The sequence below is a fragment of the Drosophila takahashii genome, chromosome 3L (genome assembly GCF_030179915.1).
Source record: "Drosophila takahashii strain IR98-3 E-12201 chromosome 3L, DtakHiC1v2, whole genome shotgun sequence".
Lineage (NCBI taxonomy): Eukaryota > Metazoa > Arthropoda > Insecta > Diptera > Drosophilidae > Drosophila > Drosophila takahashii.
The window spans coordinates 3,482,940-3,503,525 of NC_091680.1; the positions used below are offsets into that span (position 1 = coordinate 3,482,940).

Genomic DNA, 20,586 nt, shown 5'->3' on the forward strand with positions numbered 1-20,586 from the left:
TTATTTTTTTGTTTTTTTTTTTTAATTTTGAGATTATATATATATAATAATTAGATTTACATTCATTTCTGTATCATTTTACTTGTTTTATTTTAGAAATAAAGTAAGCATTTATTACTAATTCTTTTAATTTTTTTTTGTTTTGCTTTAGATGTGCATTTTAGTGCACTTTTCATTTCTTTTCCATTTTGCTTCGATGAACAATATTAAATACGGGGGCGTACAATCATTTTATAACACAAAAACAAACAATATTTTAAATATACTTCTTAATGAGACGTTTTCCTTTTGTTTATCGTGTGGAGGGTGTGTGGTGTTTGGAAGATTGGGAGTGGGACGAAATCACGCAAACAACACAAAATAAGGCAGTGTGCCAGTTGGGGAAAGGTTCTATATGCACTCGATATAGAGATATTGCAACGTGACCACTTTTGATATTGAAGCTAGTAAAAAACACAAAGAAAATGCACACAGTACAACAAGCGGAGATGGTTCGTTAATGGTTATCAATTTTAACATGCTACGATTCATAGAATTTTGGTTTAATTTTCCTCCTCGATTCGTTTATCCGTATTTGTTTTTTTTTTGTTATCATCATCGATCGTCATTCTTCTCTTGGCTCTGTATAAAAGTTCAGTAAAAAATGCAGCTTAACTAGGTTCTCGTTTTGTAATTCCCTCCAATTTCGTTATTAAGGTAGCTCTCCTCGCAAACGTGATTTTTCATTTATTTCCATTAGATATCCTCAATTGTTGCAAGCTTGCTTGGGTTTGTTTGTGTTGCTTTCGGCTTTATTTTACATTAATCAATTATTTACTTGTTTATCACTTAGTTTTTACAATGGCGTTTTATGTGGGTTTTTGTTTGCTTTGCTTCGCTTCGATTTCCATATTCATATTCATTATCATTTTCATTCCCATTAAAATGTATAAATTTCCTTGGCTCTCTCTGTACTAACATGTAATGTAATCATCATCATCATCATTGGAAACGCACAAATAAATTCTATTTGATTTAATATCAAGAACAAAAACTAACTGCATATATTTTCTTCTATATTTTCTGCTTTGTGTAGAAAATTCGATATACTCGTACATATATATTTTGTGGCTTTCTGCTGCGCTGCTGCTGGTTTTATTATTCAACTTAAGTTTAACTTGTAGCGAAATCAAAACACAATTGTGAAACGACATTTGAAATGAATCTGAATCTGAATCGTGTGGTGTGGTGGTGGTGGTGTGTTATGTAACGTCAATATACATAAACATCGAAAGGATGGAGGATACGAATTGCTTTAATTGCGGCTGTTTTGCGTTTTCTGACCAGATCTCTGACAAAAAACCTCGACGAGTGAGCTTGAAATGTTCGTCTCTAAATATTAAGTAGATTATTTGTTTTTTTTTTCATATATATATATAAAGGCTCGTGTTGATCGAGTTTTCTTAGCACATTTACTAATTGAAACGTTGTCGTGGTGAATTTCATAAGCACAAGTTCATGATCTCGGGTTGTTTGTTGTGTTGTTGAGTGGTGTGTCTGTTTTTTAGGATATCTCACTTAATCTTTATGCACTCTCTTCACTTAAATCAGCTAATTATCTTTTATGTGTTCGCTTTAGATACTTTCTTTTTCGTTTTGCTTGTGTGGTAAAATAAGAAGAAAATGTTTATGGGTTTTGCTGTTTTGTTGCCGGTTGAGCAAATCGATCGCTGGGGCGTCGATCGAAGGCTGCCTGCCAAGATCATCGATCATCTAACGTCGATTGGTTTTGCGGTTGGATTACCAATTGGCCATGCCCGGTTTGTTGAGCGTCATAAAGTAGATTTGACACGATGAAGCACCTTTGGCACTGCTGAAGAATACTTTGTCATTGCGCTCGCAAAGGAATTTCAAGCGCTGCGCCTTTTTGTGCATGAACACACCATCCAAATGGCCGCTCTCAACGGAACGTATCTGGAAAATAAATATTATAAAATTATTATAAAGGGTTTTTAAGGCAAATATACCAGTTAACCCACCTCTATTGCTTTATTGCCCCAGCCCATGATTTGTCCAGTGCCAATGTAGGCCACCGATGTGGGCATCTCGCCCCACTAAAAGCGATTAAAAAAATATATATTAATATACCAGTAAAATAATTATAGAGGGGATTATCCCCAATGACTTGCCTGCAGCACAATGTTCTTGGAAACCCGGCCCACAGTGTTCACATAGACGCCCTCATTGTCGTAGCACAACAGCAATTGCATGCCATTCGAGTTCGGAAGCGCCACAATACAATGCGGAATGATTGCACCCTGAGTCTGCAGAAATAACAAATTACTTAGCACATCAATTAAGACCCTTAAAAGCTAAACAACTTACATGCTTGGGAAGATATATATCGTATACTTCAGCTGAATCTAAATCAACCGCATGGAAACCCTCGGCGGAGCCATAGATCACCTTCAGTCTCGACTGATCCTCAATGGTGAGATCGACCAAAAGCGGGCGATGTTCCAGTTCACCAAAATTCTAGAAAAAATTAAAGTTTTAAAATTCTGCAAAAAAATATCGTGAAAAATTCAAAACCCACCTTAAATGCCATAAATTTGTGATATGGTTTGGGAGCCCATGCATAAATTTCAATAGAGTCTTTTAATGCAATCACTAGGAACTTAATCCTCTCGTATTTGACAATCTTAAAATGTACAGCACCTTGTAGATCACCCACGTTAATCCAACCGTTGCGACGCTCCACTTGCTGTGGGTGGAGATTATTAAATTTAAATATATATTGGGGATAGACTATTGAGAAAACTCACATCGGAGAGTCCATCGGTGCGCAAGATCTTCGACTTGAGCCAGGACAAGTAGTAGACACGCACTCGGTTCTTCTTGCCGGATATGGTGACCAATATGTTCTGGCCCTCTAGCACCTCCATTTGTTGGAAACGGCGTCGCGAGATGAGCTGGTAGACCTGTTACGGATAAACATAATAGTGCATTAGATACTGGGGTTTTAAGAGGCTCAATAAGAACGCGAATTCTTCAGGATAGGTGTTTAAATCAATTTAAAGGTTCCCAAGGAACGCGAATTCTTCAGGATAGTTAATTCAGTCAATTTAAAGGTTTCTTAGGAGCACGATGTCTTCAGGATATTTAATCCACTTATTTAAAGGGGTTATTAAAAACGCTAATTCTTCAGGATAGTTAATCCAATCAATTAAAAGGTTCCTTAGGAACGCGAATTCTTCAGGATAGTTAATCAAATCAATTAAAAGGTTACTGAAGAACGCGAATTCTTTAGGATAATTAATCGAATCAACTAAAAGGTTCCCTAGGAACGCGAATTCAGGATAGCTATTCCAATCAATTACTTACCTTGCCCTGACCGGATCGATCTAGCAGCATTAAACCATTCTCCGTACCGATCAGCAGGTTGACGCCCCACAGCGCCGCGCACAGGATCTCCGAGTTGAAGCGCTTCTTATACTTACGTATCTCGGGCGTATCGTTGGCCGCCTCATGGGAGGTGGGCGTTACGTTGACATTGACATGAGACTCCCGGCGCGAAGGACCAGAGCCGCCGGCACCGAAGCCAAAGGTCAGGAAACTGCGCTGCTTCTGTTGCAGGGCGTACGCGTGCGGGGGCAGGGGATTGGAGATCGAGGCCGAGGACGTCGAGGAGCAGGGCGTCAGGTGGTGCAGGTTCGCAGAGGAGGAAGAAGCAGATTTGTGCAAGAGATTAGTAATACTGCTGGAGGAGCGCGTCTTGCTGATCGAATTCTTGGGCGAATTCTGGCGCGAATTCGAGGACGAGGAGGCGAGCGATATCGTCGATTGGGGCGAGTGATTGCTGCTGATAATCACGCCGCCCACAACGGTACCGCCCCCCAAACCGAGACCGCCGCCGCCGCTTCCGCTGCTAGCGATAAACGATTTCGATGGCGTGGAATGCACGGATGAGCTAATGGCCGCCTGATACTGGTTAATCGATAGGTTTCGATTTTTTCGATTGTTTGTGTTTTTTACATTTCGTTTTATTTTATTTTATCCATTTAGTTTTATTTTTGATTAAGTTTTATATTTCGTTATTGATATATTTCGATTATTTCGATAGTTTTAGTTTTTTGTACATTGGATTTGGTTGGTTTTGGGTTTTTTCATTGTTTTTATTATATAGAGAAAAAAGAAAAATAGAAAAAGTGCAAGAAAAAATTTAAATTAGTCTTCAGATGTCAACTAAAAGTAAATAAATTAAATAATTTAAACATGCAAGACTTTGGGTGTGTGTTTTGGTTTATTTGTGGGCATTACAATATTGATTTGTGTGGTTGTGTGGATGGGTTATGTGTGGTATGCTTAAACTAACAATAAAAGGAAATATAGCCGAAACTCAGACAATGTTAACAGTTGTGGAAAAAAGGCGAAAATGTGTTAGGATTAACAAAAACAAATAAAAAGTCGATATGTGATTAGTCTTTCCCCAGAGGCCATTGGAAAAAATAAATTAAAATGTTGTAAAAATAATTTGTGTGTTTTTGTGTTTTGATAAACTTTGAGAAGACTTATTTACAGTGTATATGTTTGTATGTGGAGAATGTGTGGGAATTAATATAGTAGCACTGTAGACGAAACGTTAGCGACAAAAGACTGACTGCTAAACAACGCAGAAGACAGTGGATCGCATTGGAGGCTCCACAGGTAAAATTATTTAAATGATATTTACAGAGAAAAATTGAAGTCATTCCTAGTGCTAAGGAAAAAGATGTACAGAAAATGTGTGAAAAATTATCTTCTAGATATCCATATCCTTTAAAAAGAAAACTTATCTATACACATACAGAAAATATGGCACACATTGTGAAAATGTGATGAAAAATCAAAAGGTGGAGGAAAAATAAAAACTATACACAAAAGTATTTTCTTGTTTTGGTAGTCGTTTGGATTTGGTTTTTGGTTTTATAAGAGAGCAAATTATACAAAATAAATAGCATTTTGTCGGTTTTTCGGTGGGGACTTTCCATTCATACTTACTATTGTAATGTTTTGTTTGTTTGTTTTTGATTGGTAATTTGTAATTTGTTAAAATATATCGTAGTGGCCATCAGCTCAAACGTTGCGGAAAGACAAAGCACAATTAAGAAGAAGAAATTTGTTTTAAAACGTTTTTGGTTCTTAACTTTTTGTTGTTTTTTATCGTAAATCAGTTTTACTTAGTTCATGCACTTGGTAAGAGCTTCATACGGGCATGCAAATTATTTTGTACTCTCAAATTTTGTCGACCAATTCATTGTTTACCCTCTTCATAATGAACTTTGCTCCACGTCAAAGAAATATATTTATGCTAGAGATGTTCTTTAACTTAGGGATTAGTCACATATATATTTGGGGTTAGGGATAAAATAATAAAATAAAAAATAAAAACTCAAAGTAATTTTCTAAAAAAAAAAAAAGTTTTTAATTGGTAAAAAAAAATTTATTGAAAGATTTTCAAAAATATTCTTAGGTGAGTATTATAAAACCTCTGATTCACTCAAAAATAGATTGGCAAATCAAGGTGGTATTGTAAAATTAATGACTGATAATGGATTTCTTTATGATTCAGTTATCAAACCGGAAGAACTTGAAAAATTCTATTTGCTGAATAATATTCTGATTCACACATTATTAAATATACTTCCAGGTGGTATTGTAAAATTAATGACTGATAATGAGGGTTTTTTATGAAGAACTTCAAGTATTATTTTCTTAACCATGAATCCTAACAAAGATAATGGAAATGAATCGGCCTGAACGACAGACACAGCGAAATATATATTATCACAATAAATAAACTCAACGTGGACACAAGGGTTACGAACGAACGAACGAAAAAAATCGATTAAAACGAGTAAAAGACAAGAGGACGAAAATGTGGAGTATTTATTGGTCATATTACTCACCTCCTCACTGGATGATTTATCATGGCGTGGTGGCGTTGCCGGCGACGCCTGGCTGAGTAGATCCGGCAGGACGCTACTGGTCCTGGTCCCAGGAGTTCCCAATCCAGTGCCATCGGCGCCCACGCCTCCGCTGCTTCCACCACCGCCTCCTCCGCCGCCGCCGCCGCCTCCTCGATTCTGTGTGTGGAATATATATAGTACAGATTTAGCATATCAAATAAATCCAAGTTTAATAAATTAGAGACAGAGAGTCGGAGAGAATAAATGGGGTTATAGAATGTATAGGAGGAGTAACAGAAATAACAACGAAATGAGTCAAAGAACGTACAAGAAATATAAATTCAAGATTCAAGAGCAGCAGCACAAAATAAATGAATGCCAATGAGACACATTTTGAGGTTGCCTAATGATGACCCCTCCACTACTAAGCCTCGAATTTTAGCCGCAAATGGATAATATAGATACAGATATAGTAGATAGTATAGTGGGTGCGGGGTGTGTGTGTAGTATCCTTTTTTCATTTACAGAGCTTACAGACTATAACATTTATATGGATGGTATCGTATCGGTAGTATCGAGTCCTCTGTGTTCCTCAAAATTGTTTTAAAGCTAATAATAACACAGACTTAAAGGTAATAAGCAACATTTCAGTTTCAGCGCAGCAGGCAGAACGTGGCTCAAGTTGCAAAAACAATCTCAATCTCAGGTTCAATGGGGGCGTTGGTGTATTATTTATGTTTCTTAATTAAGTTTTCTTTCTCTTTTTGCTAACCAAACCAGCAAACTTTTTTAATTGATTTCGAGTTTGTCTTTTTGTACAGAGAAAAGCTTTAAAACAATTTTGAGCGAAAGCAATAGAGTTTACAGATGGTACAGAGAGCAGCATTCTAATTTACAGAGTTACAAGAGAGGCAGCATGAGACAGTAAAAAATAAATAAAAAAGGAGATATTAAAAATTACAAAAAAAAAAAGGTTTAATATATTTTTAAAATATTTTTTTAACTGAAGCTAACTAAATAAAAAATCTTTTAAAGTTTAGTATTTCTTTATATTTAATTAAAAATGTAAATCATTATTTAAGAACCAATTTAAATTTTTATTATTTAACTGCTTTTAAACGATCCCTGAAAAAGCTTGATAAAATATCAACCTTCAAGACATCGATATAATCAAATAGATAGTGTGAAAATATCGAAAATATCGATAATATTCAAGCTGTAATCCCTAAGCTGCCTCGCATACCAAAAATTCGATTATAAAAGCTTATCGACACCATATTATTAACATTTAAACAGAAAGTTTAGGATAGCTTCAACCTGCACTACGGGTATTAACTTGAGATCTCATTAGCATTCGATACTTTTGCCTCTTCTTTTTCGGGGTTTATTGTTATATACATTAGATTAGATTACCGATTTTCGACTGTCTACCGGTTATTTGCATTTGTTAATCGTAGTTCTTAAGCATTATTTTAGATGGCCTTAATTACGGTTGCGGTTAGCTTAAGACCTAAAATGGCGTGGGCTTTGATTGATTTATAAACGAAATTTAAATAAACGAAAACAAATGAGAATGCAATTAATTAAAGATAAAAACCAAATAAAACCAAACATGCTCAAGCGATGAAAAGAAGGAATACATATTTTTTTAGTTTAGCCCTAAATGTTTTTTACATCTCCAGCTGTATTTTTTTGATTAGCAACAAATGGTGTGTATTATTTTGGATTTTTTTATTTACGAGCTATTAGTTTTTAGAGTGCGTGTGTGTGGATGTGGTGAGTATGGAAGTAGCGAGCCAAATGGTAAATTTCAGCCTTATTTTTTGGGTAGTTTGGGTTTGGTTTACGTTTTCTGGCGCCAAGACAAAACACAATTTAATGGGATAAATATTTTTGCAAAAAATATTCTTTTTGGTGAGTTATGTTCGCAGCATTTGTTTTTTTGAATAAATGTTTTGCCTCTCTGTTGTTGATTTGGTTGTTTTTTGTGCGAGCTGAGAACGTTTACCTGCTGCTGCTGTTGCTGCTGCAGTTGCTGTTGCTGCTGTTGCTGTTGCTGCTGCTGTTGCAGTTGCTGTTGCCTTTGGGCGCGAGTGGCAGCATTTTGCAGCACAATGACGGATTCAGTCTTTTCGCGACGCGGTCGCAGGAAATTAAAGCTGGCCAGGGATTTGGAGGGTTTCGGAGCAGCTCCCTTGGTGGCAGTAGAAGTAGTTGGAGTAGTAATTCCAGCAGCAGTTGCTCCTGGTTTTCCACTGCCAGTGGCAGTGGCAGTTCCTCCTGGTAGCGCATTCTCCTTGCTTTTACTGCTGATGCTGCTGCTGTTGTAAATGCTGTTCCTTTGGTACACCACACTCGATCGCTGGGCGGGAATGGGTTGCGATGAAGGCGACACCACCGTTCCCGAACCTCCTGAAGTTCCGGAATTACTCGTACCACTCAGCACCGCCGAGTGTCGCTTGGTGAGCGGGAAGAAATCCGAGTTTTCTCGTCGAAAGCCACGCACAAAATTCATCGGCAGTCGGGAATCCGAATCCTGTCGCTTGTGCGCCGTGGATCCTGCTGATCCTTGTTCTTTGGCAATACTTTGGCTGGCACTTGGTTCCGCCGCCGTCGATTTCAGCGGCTGATAGCCCCGGGGAACGGGTCTCGTAATGGCCTCCGCCACACTGGCCCTCTGCAGCTTCGTCTCCACCTTCAGCGTACTCAGCTGGGAGCTTCGACTTAGACTAGCAGTGGTGGTGGGACTAGCACGTCCACTGCCCCTCAAGGCATTGTTTCCTCCTCCATTCTTCGGGAAGAAGCGATCAAAGTCCCAGTCTCTCAGCAAATTGTTTTCATCACCGACAACTCGACGCGATGGAGTCACATTTGCCTGCGATGTGGAGGCGGACTTTTGCAGGCGATTTATGTTCTGTTCTAGTTTCTATTTGTTTTTTTTTTTTTGTTTTGGGTTTTGTTGGATTTTTCAGGTTCAGGGAGTAGTAGTTGTTGTTGTTGTAGTTGTGAGTACGCAGCAAGAGAAGAATTGGTGTTAAGTTGGTCTGTTTTTAATATATATACTTGGAGGAGGAGGCTTCTAAATTTAACGATTAAAAGAGAGAGAGACCTTTTGGAGGTTCGTCCCCCACCCACCAAACACAGCATGGAAAGTTTTTCATGAATTCTGCTCTTCACATTCCAGTAGTAGGTTACTAAATATTTCAGATTTTCCAGAAATATTCGAATGATATATATATATTTGGGGTGTGTGTGCAAATGTGCATATATTCAATATATGTATGTACAATATTTATCGATCGTGTCAACATTCTATGCACCAGTGCATTATAATGTTTATAATAGATGCAACATCACACATGGCTCAATCAGAAAAATATACAGAAAAAACGTAGGTAACTCAGAATTTGGAAAATAAATTTGTACAAAAAAGAGAAAGGAAAAATTCACGAAAAAGATTTCACACTGTTACTATAAAAAATATATATCAAGATTAATTTGGAATTCAAATAAATTTAGTAGGAAAATCAAATCATATTTTAAGCTAGTCTTAAGTAACTCTTTGTTTAATTTAGAGAACCACAACCAGGTTGAACTTAGTTTATATTACTCTGTTTTGGATTTAGTTTAAATCTTTAGTTTTGTTTTTTTTTGGTTTGGCAGACCTTAAGCCCTACAAAAGCTAGTTTACAGTTTTTTGTACAATGCATATAATATTCCTATCCTAATTTTCACTGATTTGCATCTCATCGGAAAAAGTATATCAAAAAAACTAAAAACTAAACTAAACAAAGTTTCATACGCATATGTAAGGATATAGAAGTTGATTTCTGGGGGGGATCGAAGGATGTACTACTTACGCGCTTCATGATCAAAGTTCGATCTCCGGCCTGATCGTCGTCATCGGGCGTGGGTGGCAGTGGGCGGTTGGGCGGCCCACCGCTGCCATGACTCAGGGGCGTTGTCGTATTGGCGTCCTCGGAGACAGGTCCCAAACCGGGCCTATATGAAAATTCGGGTCTGAACATAACGAAAACCAAAGAACGCAAAAGGCAAGCCAAAACAAATCGAAAACGAAAAAAGGGGCGGCAAATTGTGGTTGTCAAATGGAAATGAAATGGGTGTAGGTGTAGGTAGTTGGGTAATTAATGGGGTGTTCAAATAAGTGAGAGACAAGAATGTTGTGAAGTCGGGTTAGTTTTCAGAGAGAGAGAAAGATGATGTTTTGTTCCTAATCACGAACCGCAAATAGGTTTTTTACTTTATATTATAACAGCCTAATCGCGGACATTAAATGTAGTATACTACTAGTTATTTATAGCTATAAATAACGATAATCTTATGAACCGAAATTTAACTTAAACGGAAAATAAAGATTCTTAGAAATTTTCTAAAGTGAATAACGGTAATAAAAACTAAAACCGAGTTGGCAGCTCTGCCACTGTTCTTTCAACACAAATAATAAATTAAATTCTTAAAATTTTTGTATTTAAAAACCAATAAATCTAAAAAAGAAATTAACAATTTTATTAAAATATTTTTAAAATCCCTAATTGCGGTTCCTGTCTTTCAAATTTTCAACTGTGAACTACTTTTGCATCTTCGATTTGTGGAATTTTGCTGCAAACTGCCACGCCCCTTCTTTGTGGTTCTCTACTTACAGCGGTTTGGGTGGATCGCTGGCCAAGAGAGTTCCATCGTTCCGGGCCCGATCGTTGGGCTCGTCCGGCTCGCTGTCCGAATCGCTGCTGTCCAACGGATCCAGCGGATTAACCGGCTGTCCCAGATGATTGTTCGACTGCTGAGGCAGTGCGGCAGCGGGCTTGGATCCACCCGATGCCGACGATCCGCCGGAGGAGGACAGGCCGCTCGACCCGCGATTGTTTCGAGGCGGCGCCTCCGGCTGCGCCTGCTGCTGCTGCTGGGATCCCTGGCCACCGGCGGCTGTCTGCGGCTGTGGCTGTTGGGAGAAGACCACGCCCAATTCACTTAATTGTGCTGCTAACACATCCAAATGATCCTACAGTTTTACAATACATTTGTTTTTTTGTTTTCAGGGGCAGGAGGATTTGTGTGTGTGTAGTTTGTTGTGTGTTGTGTGTATATTTTGTTGGAATTGCACATGATACCACAGGTTTTTTTTATCGATTGGGAATGGGAACGAAAAGTAAGAGAGCATTAGATTGGTTTTTCCTCCGATACACGGTACTTAAAGATAAAAAACGATCAAACACATTTGGATCCAGCAGAGCATTACATTAGAATCGGTTAGAAAGCTCGGTTGTTAGTTTTCTTTATCTACGTTAGTGGGTTGTTTTGGATATTTCCATTTCGAAACAGCATTAGAAACGCATCAATCAAGTAACTCTATGCTCCAGGTATCAATCTACTTTTGAGGTAGGGGTTAGTCAATCAGTTGAGTTAGGGAACCTTTAGAAGTTTAGTTAACAAGTGGCACGTGCAAAAGGTGTTGATCTTGGGGTTTGGAGAGTTACAAAGTGGGTTTTGTGTACCTCCATTATAGTAATTTTGACTAAGGTCCAAAAGGGGGTTTTTTCAGGGGGTTACACAAATGGAAAACAATCGATACAGAGTGCGTTGCAGAACTTTTAGTTAATAAAATCTTATAAACATATTTAAAGCATTTTTATTAGTTCTGAAATACACTCTATATTTATTTTAATGTATGCAAACTTTATAGGAAACTCAAGCAGTTCAACAAAACAGAAAAGATGCGACAGGCTTCAAACTGAAAATCGTAGGACATACCTCAGGTCTCCTTGGTGGTAACTGTTGTCATGATTGTTGTTGTGTTTTTATTATAATATCAAGTGTTTCGTTTTGTTGTTGTAATCGTGTGCGGTTCGGAAATCATACGTTGGTTTAACGGCGCAACGGGATGATGTACACATGAGTCAAATCATATAATATACGGGTTTATCAATGCATATTGGTATTATATGGTATATATATATATTTATATTTATAGATTATGTAGGCGCACATAACATGAAAATAAAAGAGATATAAATTAGGATAAGATATGGTATGGTATCGACATTTACATGGTTTACAAAATATGGGTCAAAAAGTATAATAATCAAACTACAACGAGGGGGCGGTGGGTTTACAAATTACGGGGTACAGAAACACAGAGCATCCTTGGGGGATATACCCCTATAACCATAAGTAATATATGCATTTCCCCTCCCAACACAGAAAGTCATTGCTCTGGAGACCTCCCCTTGGAGATCGGATTTCCCGATTACCGCCGCCGCTGCCTTATCGGCCCTGCCCTTTCGCTGTTGTTAATCTACGCCCGATACGCACCGATGGCTTGAAGTTATTCTGCGAGTTGCGCTGCTGCTGCTGCGGCGTCTGTCCCGCCGGCTCGCCGCACTTGGGGGTCGGTGGCAATGGCCGATTGGCGTGCGGCGGATCCGGCACCACGATCAGGCGCTGTGGCGGCCGTGCCGGCGGTCCGGGCTCCTCAACCTGCTGGCGCTGTAAAGGGAATTTTTTAATAAATTCATTTCTTTTTTAAATAAAACCCTCAAAATATCCCAACCTATGACCTGAAATCGTTTTCAATTGATAAATAAATAGGTACCATAAAAATAATACAAATCGCAGTACAAATAGGTAATACTTTATCATCAAGATCTAAAGAGTTCGCGTTTTCCTTATGAGTATACCCTTTAGAGTGATCGAATTCGCTGTTTCAAATATTTGTATATTTTTTTTAATTTATTTCGGGGATACTTTTTCATAAATATCTAAAGAATTCGCGATTTCTTATGACTATATTCTTGTGAGCTGCAGAATTCGCAGCTTAAAATATTTGTACATTTTTTATATTTATTAAGGTGATGCTTTTTTATCCAGATCTAAAGAATTCGAGGTTTCTTGTACGGATATTCTTGAGACCTGCAGAATTCGCAGTTTAAAATATTTGTATAAATTATTATGTGATGTCTAATCATTCGGGACTGAAGAATTCGCGGTTTAAAACATTTTAATGTTATATCTAACCATCAGAAACTAAAGAATTCGCGGTTTTAAACATTTATAAAAATACCTATGTTAGTTTGACTATTGAGATCTGAAGAATTCGCGGCTTATCTTTATATCTAACAAATTCTTACCGATGGCGGTTTCGGCTGTCGATTCTGCTGCGGCTGCTGTGCCTGCGCCTGCTGCTGGGCGGCCTGTTGGGCCTGCTGCGCTGCATGGGCCGCCGCTGCTGCCGCCGCCGCCGCCTGCTGTTGCTGCTGCTGGAGTTGCGCCTGAGCCTGGGCGGCGGCATGGGCGGCAGCCGCCTGGGCCTGGGCCTGGGCCATCAGGTGATGCTGCTGCTGCTGCTGCTCGGCGGCCAGGCGACCCTCCTGGATCTGCTGGAAGTTGCGGCGCAACGTATCGCCGCCCGGCTGCTGGACAATCGAGCTGTGCTCACCGGCCAGCTGCGGCTCGTCGTCGTCGTTGTCGGAGCCCGAGTAGCGATAGTCCTCGCGCTCCTTCTCCTGCTTGCGCTTCTTGCAGCGATCGATGTGATCCTTCAGCTGGATGCGCACCTGGCGATCTGTGGGCTGGTCCTTGATGAAGGCATGCTTCAGCAGGTTTTCGGTGTAAGGCCGCTGGTGATAGTCCTTAACTGGAAGTAAAGAAATAAACGGGGATTAGTTATGGGTTATGAGTCAAAGAATACCAAAGATGACTCACCTAGCACCGTGTCAATAAAGCCGTGGAACTTCTTGGACCACTTCTTCGATTTGAGCCTGGGCGGCGAGTTGCGCGGAATCAGGAAGAGGGCGCGCATCGGATGCAGATCGCAGAGCGGGGGCTGTGACTCAGCCATCTCCAGGGCGGTGATGCCCAGCGACCACAGATCGGAGCGATTGTCGTACGTGGCGTCGGGATTCTCGTCGCAGGCAATGACCTCGGGGGCCATCCAATAGGGAGTACCTATAAAGCGAGAGACAGAGACCAGTTTAGCAGGTAGGATTGAAAGGTGACTCATTCCACTCACCGATGAATGTGTTGCGCCGGCCTATCGTGCGATCCAGCTGGGCGGACACACCAAAGTCCACCAGCTTCACCTCCGCGTTGTCCGTGAGCAGCACATTCTGCCCCTTGATGTCGCGATGGATGACTTTGTTCGAGTGCAGGTAGCTCAGACCGCGCAGAATTTCGCGACAAATGTAGGCTATCCACTCCTCCTTCAAACTCTGACCCTTGGTGGACTTGACCAGATCCGTAACCGAACCGGCGCCACAGTACTCCATCACCAGCCAGAGCTGATCGTCCTTACCGGGCGGTGACTTCTTGATAAAGGCTCCGTAGTAGGTGGCGATGTTGCGGTGATTCGAGTACTTCTTTAGCACATTGATCTCCAGCTTGATCTCCTCCTCTTCGTCCTCGGTGACGTCCATCACCTTTATGGCAGCCAATTGACCAGTCTTCGTGTGGCGGCCCTGTAAAATAACAAAAAGAGAGTATTGGGTGAGTAATCTGTTAATCTGTGGTAATAAAATGTTAATAAAATATAATTTAAGAAAATTGTTTCATTTCTATTAGATTATCTCTCTCCCTCTTAAAGCTGTTTCAGAAAACTTAAATATAAATGTTTTCATTCAGTTCTTATTTTTAAGAAATGTTTTTTACATGAATAATGTTCAGTATTTTTTAAACTTGTTTGATAGAGAATTAATCTTCACACAAAAATGGAAAAGCAAATGACGAATTGAGCTTGTTCTTATCCATTAATAAACAAGTTTCTTAACTATTTCGTAAAATCTTCAAGAGTTTTCTATTTCAATTAAGGTTTTAAGTTAAGTTAACATTAACTATTAACTTTTTAAAAAATGTTTAATAATAGTGTTTTTTATTATTTTTTTTTATTTTTATTATTTCTTTAAATAAATTAAACGAAATGACGAATTTTGTTTTTCTTATCGGTCTTATAAGTCATAATACAAAACTTACTGGGAAATTAAACTAATTCGATGTGTGCATCCTTATAAACTAACACAACAAAAATAATAATAACAAAAATGTTAATAACAAAAATAATAATAACAACAATAATAATAACAAAAATAATAATAACAACAATAATAATAACAAAAATAATAAGATAAAAACCGCCGGGAACTTAAATTCTTAGAACTAATCCAAATAATTCTTTTATTTTTCCATATACGTACAATGTACTTTTACTGGATAAAGAAAGGCGGAAATGGCAACTATAATTATTAAAAAAAAATATTTAAAAGCTTAGAACCTCTTTAGTTGCAAGAATCTGAACCGATTTGGTCTTGAGCATTGGCAATGATCGAGGTCAGGCCTTCCAGAACTCGGTTCATTACGGCATTGAGGCTGTTTAATGCACTTCAGCACCCTCCATTATGCTCTCTTCTCGACGACAACAAGACGACGACGACAGCGATGACGCTGACGGCGACCATGGAGGCGTTGGCTAGTGCAGCGGAGCCATATAGATATTCTATATATTTTATATAGTCTGTGGGCCTCTCTGCCTCTGCCGCCAGGCGTCAACCAACTGCGACGCATAAAAAGTGATTAAGTAAACAAAAGCAGCCGCACCAGCATCATCGACGACTCCAATGGAATCAAACAATAGAACGCAACGTGGAGTAGAGTGTAAAAGCTAGTGGAGGGCAGGGAACTCTGCCGTCTGGAGAGGAGCATCAACCTCGAGTGGGGTAATGTGTCTGCTCAATCAGAGTGTCAAGTAGTTAAGGTAAACATGCCGCAAATATCTATTCAAGAGCGCCACAAAGGTGACTAATTCAAGGCCTGGAAGGGGGTGACTAAAAAAAGATTCAAGGCACTGAGAAAAAATCATTTTAACTCTAGAAGTGTTGTATACTCTAATTTAAAGAACACTTGAGATTGACTAAGGTCTTTAAGGTCACGTAAAAATAGTATCTTATGAGAATTTGAAAATAACTTTATTTTTAGCACTATAGTTTCATTTCAGTAAACATAAAGGAGCTGCCTTGTTCTTAGTTTCAAATAAACAATCTAAATTTAAGATTGTATATTTTACAATAAACTATAAAATTTGTAAACCAATAAATGAAAGGGTTCTTGGGTTTATTGACCTAAATAGAAAATCTACAGTTAAGAGCGCCTTTATTAAGAACTCTACTCTCTAATTTCTGGCTTTTTCTAGATCCTTGATGAAAACTTCTTCTCTCTAGAGATTTAAGAGCTCCAATTATTTCCCTAAAGTTTTCCAGTCACGTTTGCATCTTTGGTGTTTAGAGCTGGTGTTTAGCCCAACCCCAACTAGTTTCAATTAGCCTGCCACTTTAATCAAACTCGCAAATTGTTTTTTATTCTCCACCACTACTACCCCCTTCTTCCGGCCAAGATTGAGTTGTCCTGACCAACCGGTTACTGGTTTTATTTCAAAAAAGTGCTCCCAGCATCTGGGAGATGCCATCGCATCTCCGTTGCGGATGGCTGTCTTGTGTCGCCTAAGCCGCTTTTAAAGTCATTTTACATTTAATACAGTTTTAATTGAGTGAGCAGGAGCATCGCATCAGGCTGATGCTGCCTGCTGCGGCCCCATCCATAAATCAAAATGCTTAACGAGAGATGATAACAATTTAAGTGACGATAGTCAGACGATGACGATGCGGCTATGAGATGCTAGATGGTATGAAATGTTGCCCGTCGGCTCTTCGATGTTCTCTTTAAGAGGGTGATTACGATTTGGTTTCTAGTTTGCCAGCCCACAAGGGGAAAACACTTTGGAAACTCTATCGGTTCGCTGATTTATATCTGTAATGGCTTCAGGTTGATGGCTGTATTTTTAGGAACTTTTTATGGAGGTTACCTAAGTTTTTGTAAGGTGTTGGTTTAATACTAGGAAATAAGATTCGGAATTCCATTGGTTTTTTACATGAAAATAATACTAAAAGTATTTTTTTGGTATTCTACTTTTTGTGAAGCTTAAGAATTCGCGTTCTTCAATTAAAAAGCTTTTTAAGATCGTTTTTATAGGATATAAATTTTATAAGATAAGAAAACATAAGATTAAAACATAAACAAAAATTAACAGATCTAAAAACCAATCGAAATGATCACACCCCATTATTTCTAGTGTATTCCATAAATCATTTTGCAAAAACCTGTCATTTTCTTTCCGCTTATTGATTAGTTAGACGAGGCGTTACACCATGGCTAGATTCTATCAAAATGTTATTAAAAACCCCAAGCGGGAGGAGCCGGAGAATCTCTTGGCCATCATCGCATCATCATCAGATTCTAACTGTGCTGCAGATTTTATGCAAATTAATGACATGCACTAATGGAGCCTGACTTGTGGAAAAGAACGAAATTGTGCAGAGAGAAATCGATTAGACAGGCTAAAAAAAAATTATGGCAGGAAAATATCTAGCAGGTATTGCATGTACATTTTACCAGGAAATTGTCGTCTTTGATTTTTGAGTGAGTTCAAAATATCTAAGTAATCGATGAAGAAAGATGATTGCCGCAATTAATACAAAGAAAAATATTTGTGAATCACTAAGTATTCAGTACTCAGTGCAGTCGCACTCTCCCCAGGCATTTCTCCACCTCCCTTCGGTTTCTTCTTAAAAGCCCAAAAGCAAATAGAGCTAAACAATCCGCAGAAACAAATAAACAAAGCAACTGACGACGACGACAAGCCTTTTGCCATATAAAGCCCCCGACCGAATGAAGAAAAAAAAAGAAAAATCGCTGAATTTGTAATATAATCAAAATGTGAAAATGTTTTAAAGGTAAAGTCAACAAAGGAATGGAACTCAGTTCGGTCGACTGGTGCTGCAGCTGTCCGATGTTCGGGCTTGGATTTGCCTACCTATGCACAAGAGATGGTTTATGATTACCACACCGAGCACGAGTATCTGTCAGATATACCGGGCGCACATACAATATTCACAGTCACAATAACACTCACAGATATAGAAACAGAAACAGATACGGATACGGATCCAAGCGCAAATAAAATCAAGCGTGAAAAGAAACCCAAACAATAAAACAATCAACCCGATGATATGCCACAAACATACAGATACTTGGGTGCTAGAGTGGACCTTCGTAGTGAGAGATTTCCAGATTTTAATAACAAAGTATTTAAGAAAATAAACAGAACGATTTTATCTGCTTTCTACAGCAATAACACTATTTTTCCTAAGAGTTTCTAAGAAAATAATAATTAATTTTATAAATTTTATAAATTCATAAATTTCTTATTAAAGAATGCTTTTCGTTCCTTGGTCCCTATAAAACCCACAGGTCCACCCTAAAACCCCTTAATGTCTTATAGGAAAACAAAAAAAAATGCATAATCAGGTCGAAAAAAATATTCTCATAAGCATTGTATATAGCAGATCGTAAAAAGTGTACGTAAGAAAAGCATTTGCAATATCTTGTTTTGGAAACTCCACTCCTACCTTATCCCACCCTACCCCCAATTCGGAAACTATGCGAGTCGTGTAAATTGTCGACAAAAATCCCAGCGGAAAAAAATGCAAGAAAAATTCGCAACAGACGCTGACAGAAAAAATATGATTTTAGTCTGCAAGCTGGCTGATAACAGAAGAGGGAAAAAATAAATAAATATATAAACGCAAGTCGGAAACTGACGTTGCATAAGAGGCAGAAAAAAATGCAGTCAAGTCAAGTGCCTCCCCTATAAAATGGCCCAAAAAGATCAACTTTTCGGACATGTTTTTCAAGTTGCCTCAACTTGGCACGCAAATCGCTTGAAACAAAGAGGAGAAAGGGAAATGTATTTCATATATAGAGTGTATATGCACGGTGGAGAAAAGTGAGATAGAGAGTTAGCTGGAAAAAATTGTGTTCTGCCTGCGATAAGGCCAGAAATCCCCACTGATGTTGATGAACCGGGCAAACATGTGTTCTATACGATGATACGTATATGAAATACAAAAGAGGAAATGGAAATGTTTTAATAGATTAGCCGAGAACTGCAATCGAGGAAAATAGGAAATGTAGAAATAGGTCGCAAAAAGGAAATAAATAGACATAAAAACACTTTAAAGGAAAGATCACAGGGGATCCTAGAAGGAAATCACCTGAAGAAGATTGAATAAATGGGTTGAAAATAATATTAAAGGGTCGCAAATTAAAGCTTTAAAAAAATTGATATTCAAGACTATCTATTTTGCCGATTGTTTTTCGATAGACAACGATATTAACGAAAAATTGCACTTCTTAAGAATTCGCGTTTTTTTATTTCTGATTTACAATTTATTAACATAACCTAGACCTAAAAAGCTGATTTAATAAACTAGAAACTCTTGCAACTTCCCGTTCCACTTCTCCCATTTCCATGCAAATTATATCGACAACGAGATGGAGCCACCCACCTGCCACCGGTGGTATTGAGTAACCCAAAACCATAAAGTTCCAACCACATCAAGCCGAAAGGAAACCAAACCGCATTGTACTACCACTTCTTTTTTTCACTTCTTGCCACCTTTCATTGAGCTTTGTGGGCATATTAATTGTGGCAACTGAATCTTGGAGCTCCCACACAGCCACACAGAGGCAATTCAATTACAACACGAATACGATTCCGAATACGAATAGAAAACCACAGCACCACGCCCGTGCGATGCGTCAAGTGAGTAAGTAAGGTTCATATGTGTATGGTATGTGGTATCATAAGTAACCCACCAACCCAAAAACCCACCGAGTGGCAAAGCAAGGCAGCCTCCAATTTGCCCCACTGGCCCACAGAGTTGGGAACCTCCAGTATTTGAGCACCTAATGCAACTCACAGCTGCTGCGTTTGGCCAACTTACGCAACATTTGTGCATAGTTTTTATAAATTTCGCTATTTTTTTCTGCTTTTTGCCAGTTGATCAGTGTGCAAATTTGTAGACTCCATTTGAAAGGTGATTAGGTGGGCTGCTGTGGGGTTAAGAGGGCAATGGCGGGGGAAAGAGGGGCATTGGGAAGGTTAGCGCTCATCAATTACCAATTGTTGTTAGTTTCGTTAATTAACTCGGGTAATCAAAGTTTTTGTTGTGCTGCCCCGGCGAGCAGTTTAAAAACTTTTAAGTATAACCCTCCCGTGAGTGGAGTACAGTGGAACATCGATAGGGTTTTCGTTGGATTTTACAATTCTACTTAGTTTGTTGGTTAGGTATTACTGACTGGATAGACTTAATTATTATACTAGAAAAAGATAACGGAAAAAATTATTTAAATGTATTTTTAAATATTTTATTTCGATTTTAAGTTTCAGAAAGATCTATTAAAGATTTTTCAGATTTTTAATCTTTTAACCTATAGAGGTTCCACTGTATTTGGAATCTGGATCCAAGTTTCTATATCTCGTTTGGTGTGCGAGTGTTTGCAGCTGGCTCATAAAACGCCAATTGAAGGCGAAATAGTGCTTGAAATTTTTGTTTAAATTTATCCCCAGATATATATGGCTCACAATTGGTCAGCAGCGTTCGAAGTGCTTTCCTATCCGCTGTGGGTCGGTTGTGGTGTGGGTCAAAGGTTAGACGGGCCAATAGTTGCATTTACCCTGCTCTATCCCTCTCGCTCTTTCATTGAACCACTTAACAGGCTTTTTAGCACTTGGCTGCATTTCATTAAATTGAATTTT

General features: G+C 38.7%; 1 protein-coding gene across 10 annotated transcripts in view; it reads right to left on the reverse strand.

The window, feature by feature from the left end:
- Positions 1-20,586, reverse strand: part of msn (serine/threonine-protein kinase msn) — a 37,227-nt gene continuing 16,641 nt past the window's right edge. For 4 of the 10 annotated variants that reach the window (XM_070215909.1, XM_070215910.1, XM_070215912.1 and 1 more), the window contains exons 4-19: positions 13,954-14,398; positions 13,647-13,889; positions 13,073-13,578; positions 12,258-12,431; positions 11,697-11,717; positions 10,589-10,947; positions 9,788-9,929; positions 7,936-8,853; positions 5,928-6,104; positions 3,364-3,966; positions 2,805-2,960; positions 2,576-2,743; positions 2,365-2,514; positions 2,169-2,303; positions 2,019-2,093; positions 1-1,953 (exon numbers count right to left, since the gene is read on the reverse strand). In XM_070215909.1, the coding sequence (XP_070072010.1) occupies positions 1,780-1,953; positions 2,019-2,093; positions 2,169-2,303; positions 2,365-2,514; positions 2,576-2,743; positions 2,805-2,960; positions 3,364-3,966; positions 5,928-6,104; positions 7,936-8,853; positions 9,788-9,929; positions 10,589-10,947; positions 11,697-11,717; positions 12,258-12,431; positions 13,073-13,578; positions 13,647-13,889; positions 13,954-14,398 (4,446 nt within the window). In that variant the 3' untranslated portion in view covers positions 1-1,779. The remainder of the gene's footprint in view (positions 1,954-2,018; positions 2,094-2,168; positions 2,304-2,364; positions 2,515-2,575; positions 2,744-2,804; positions 2,961-3,363; positions 3,967-5,927; positions 6,105-7,935; positions 8,854-9,787; positions 9,930-10,588; positions 10,948-11,696; positions 11,718-12,257; positions 12,432-13,072; positions 13,579-13,646; positions 13,890-13,953; positions 14,399-20,586) is intronic. The other 6 variants (XM_070215914.1, XM_070215915.1, XM_070215913.1 and 3 more) reach the window with 6 other exon arrangements.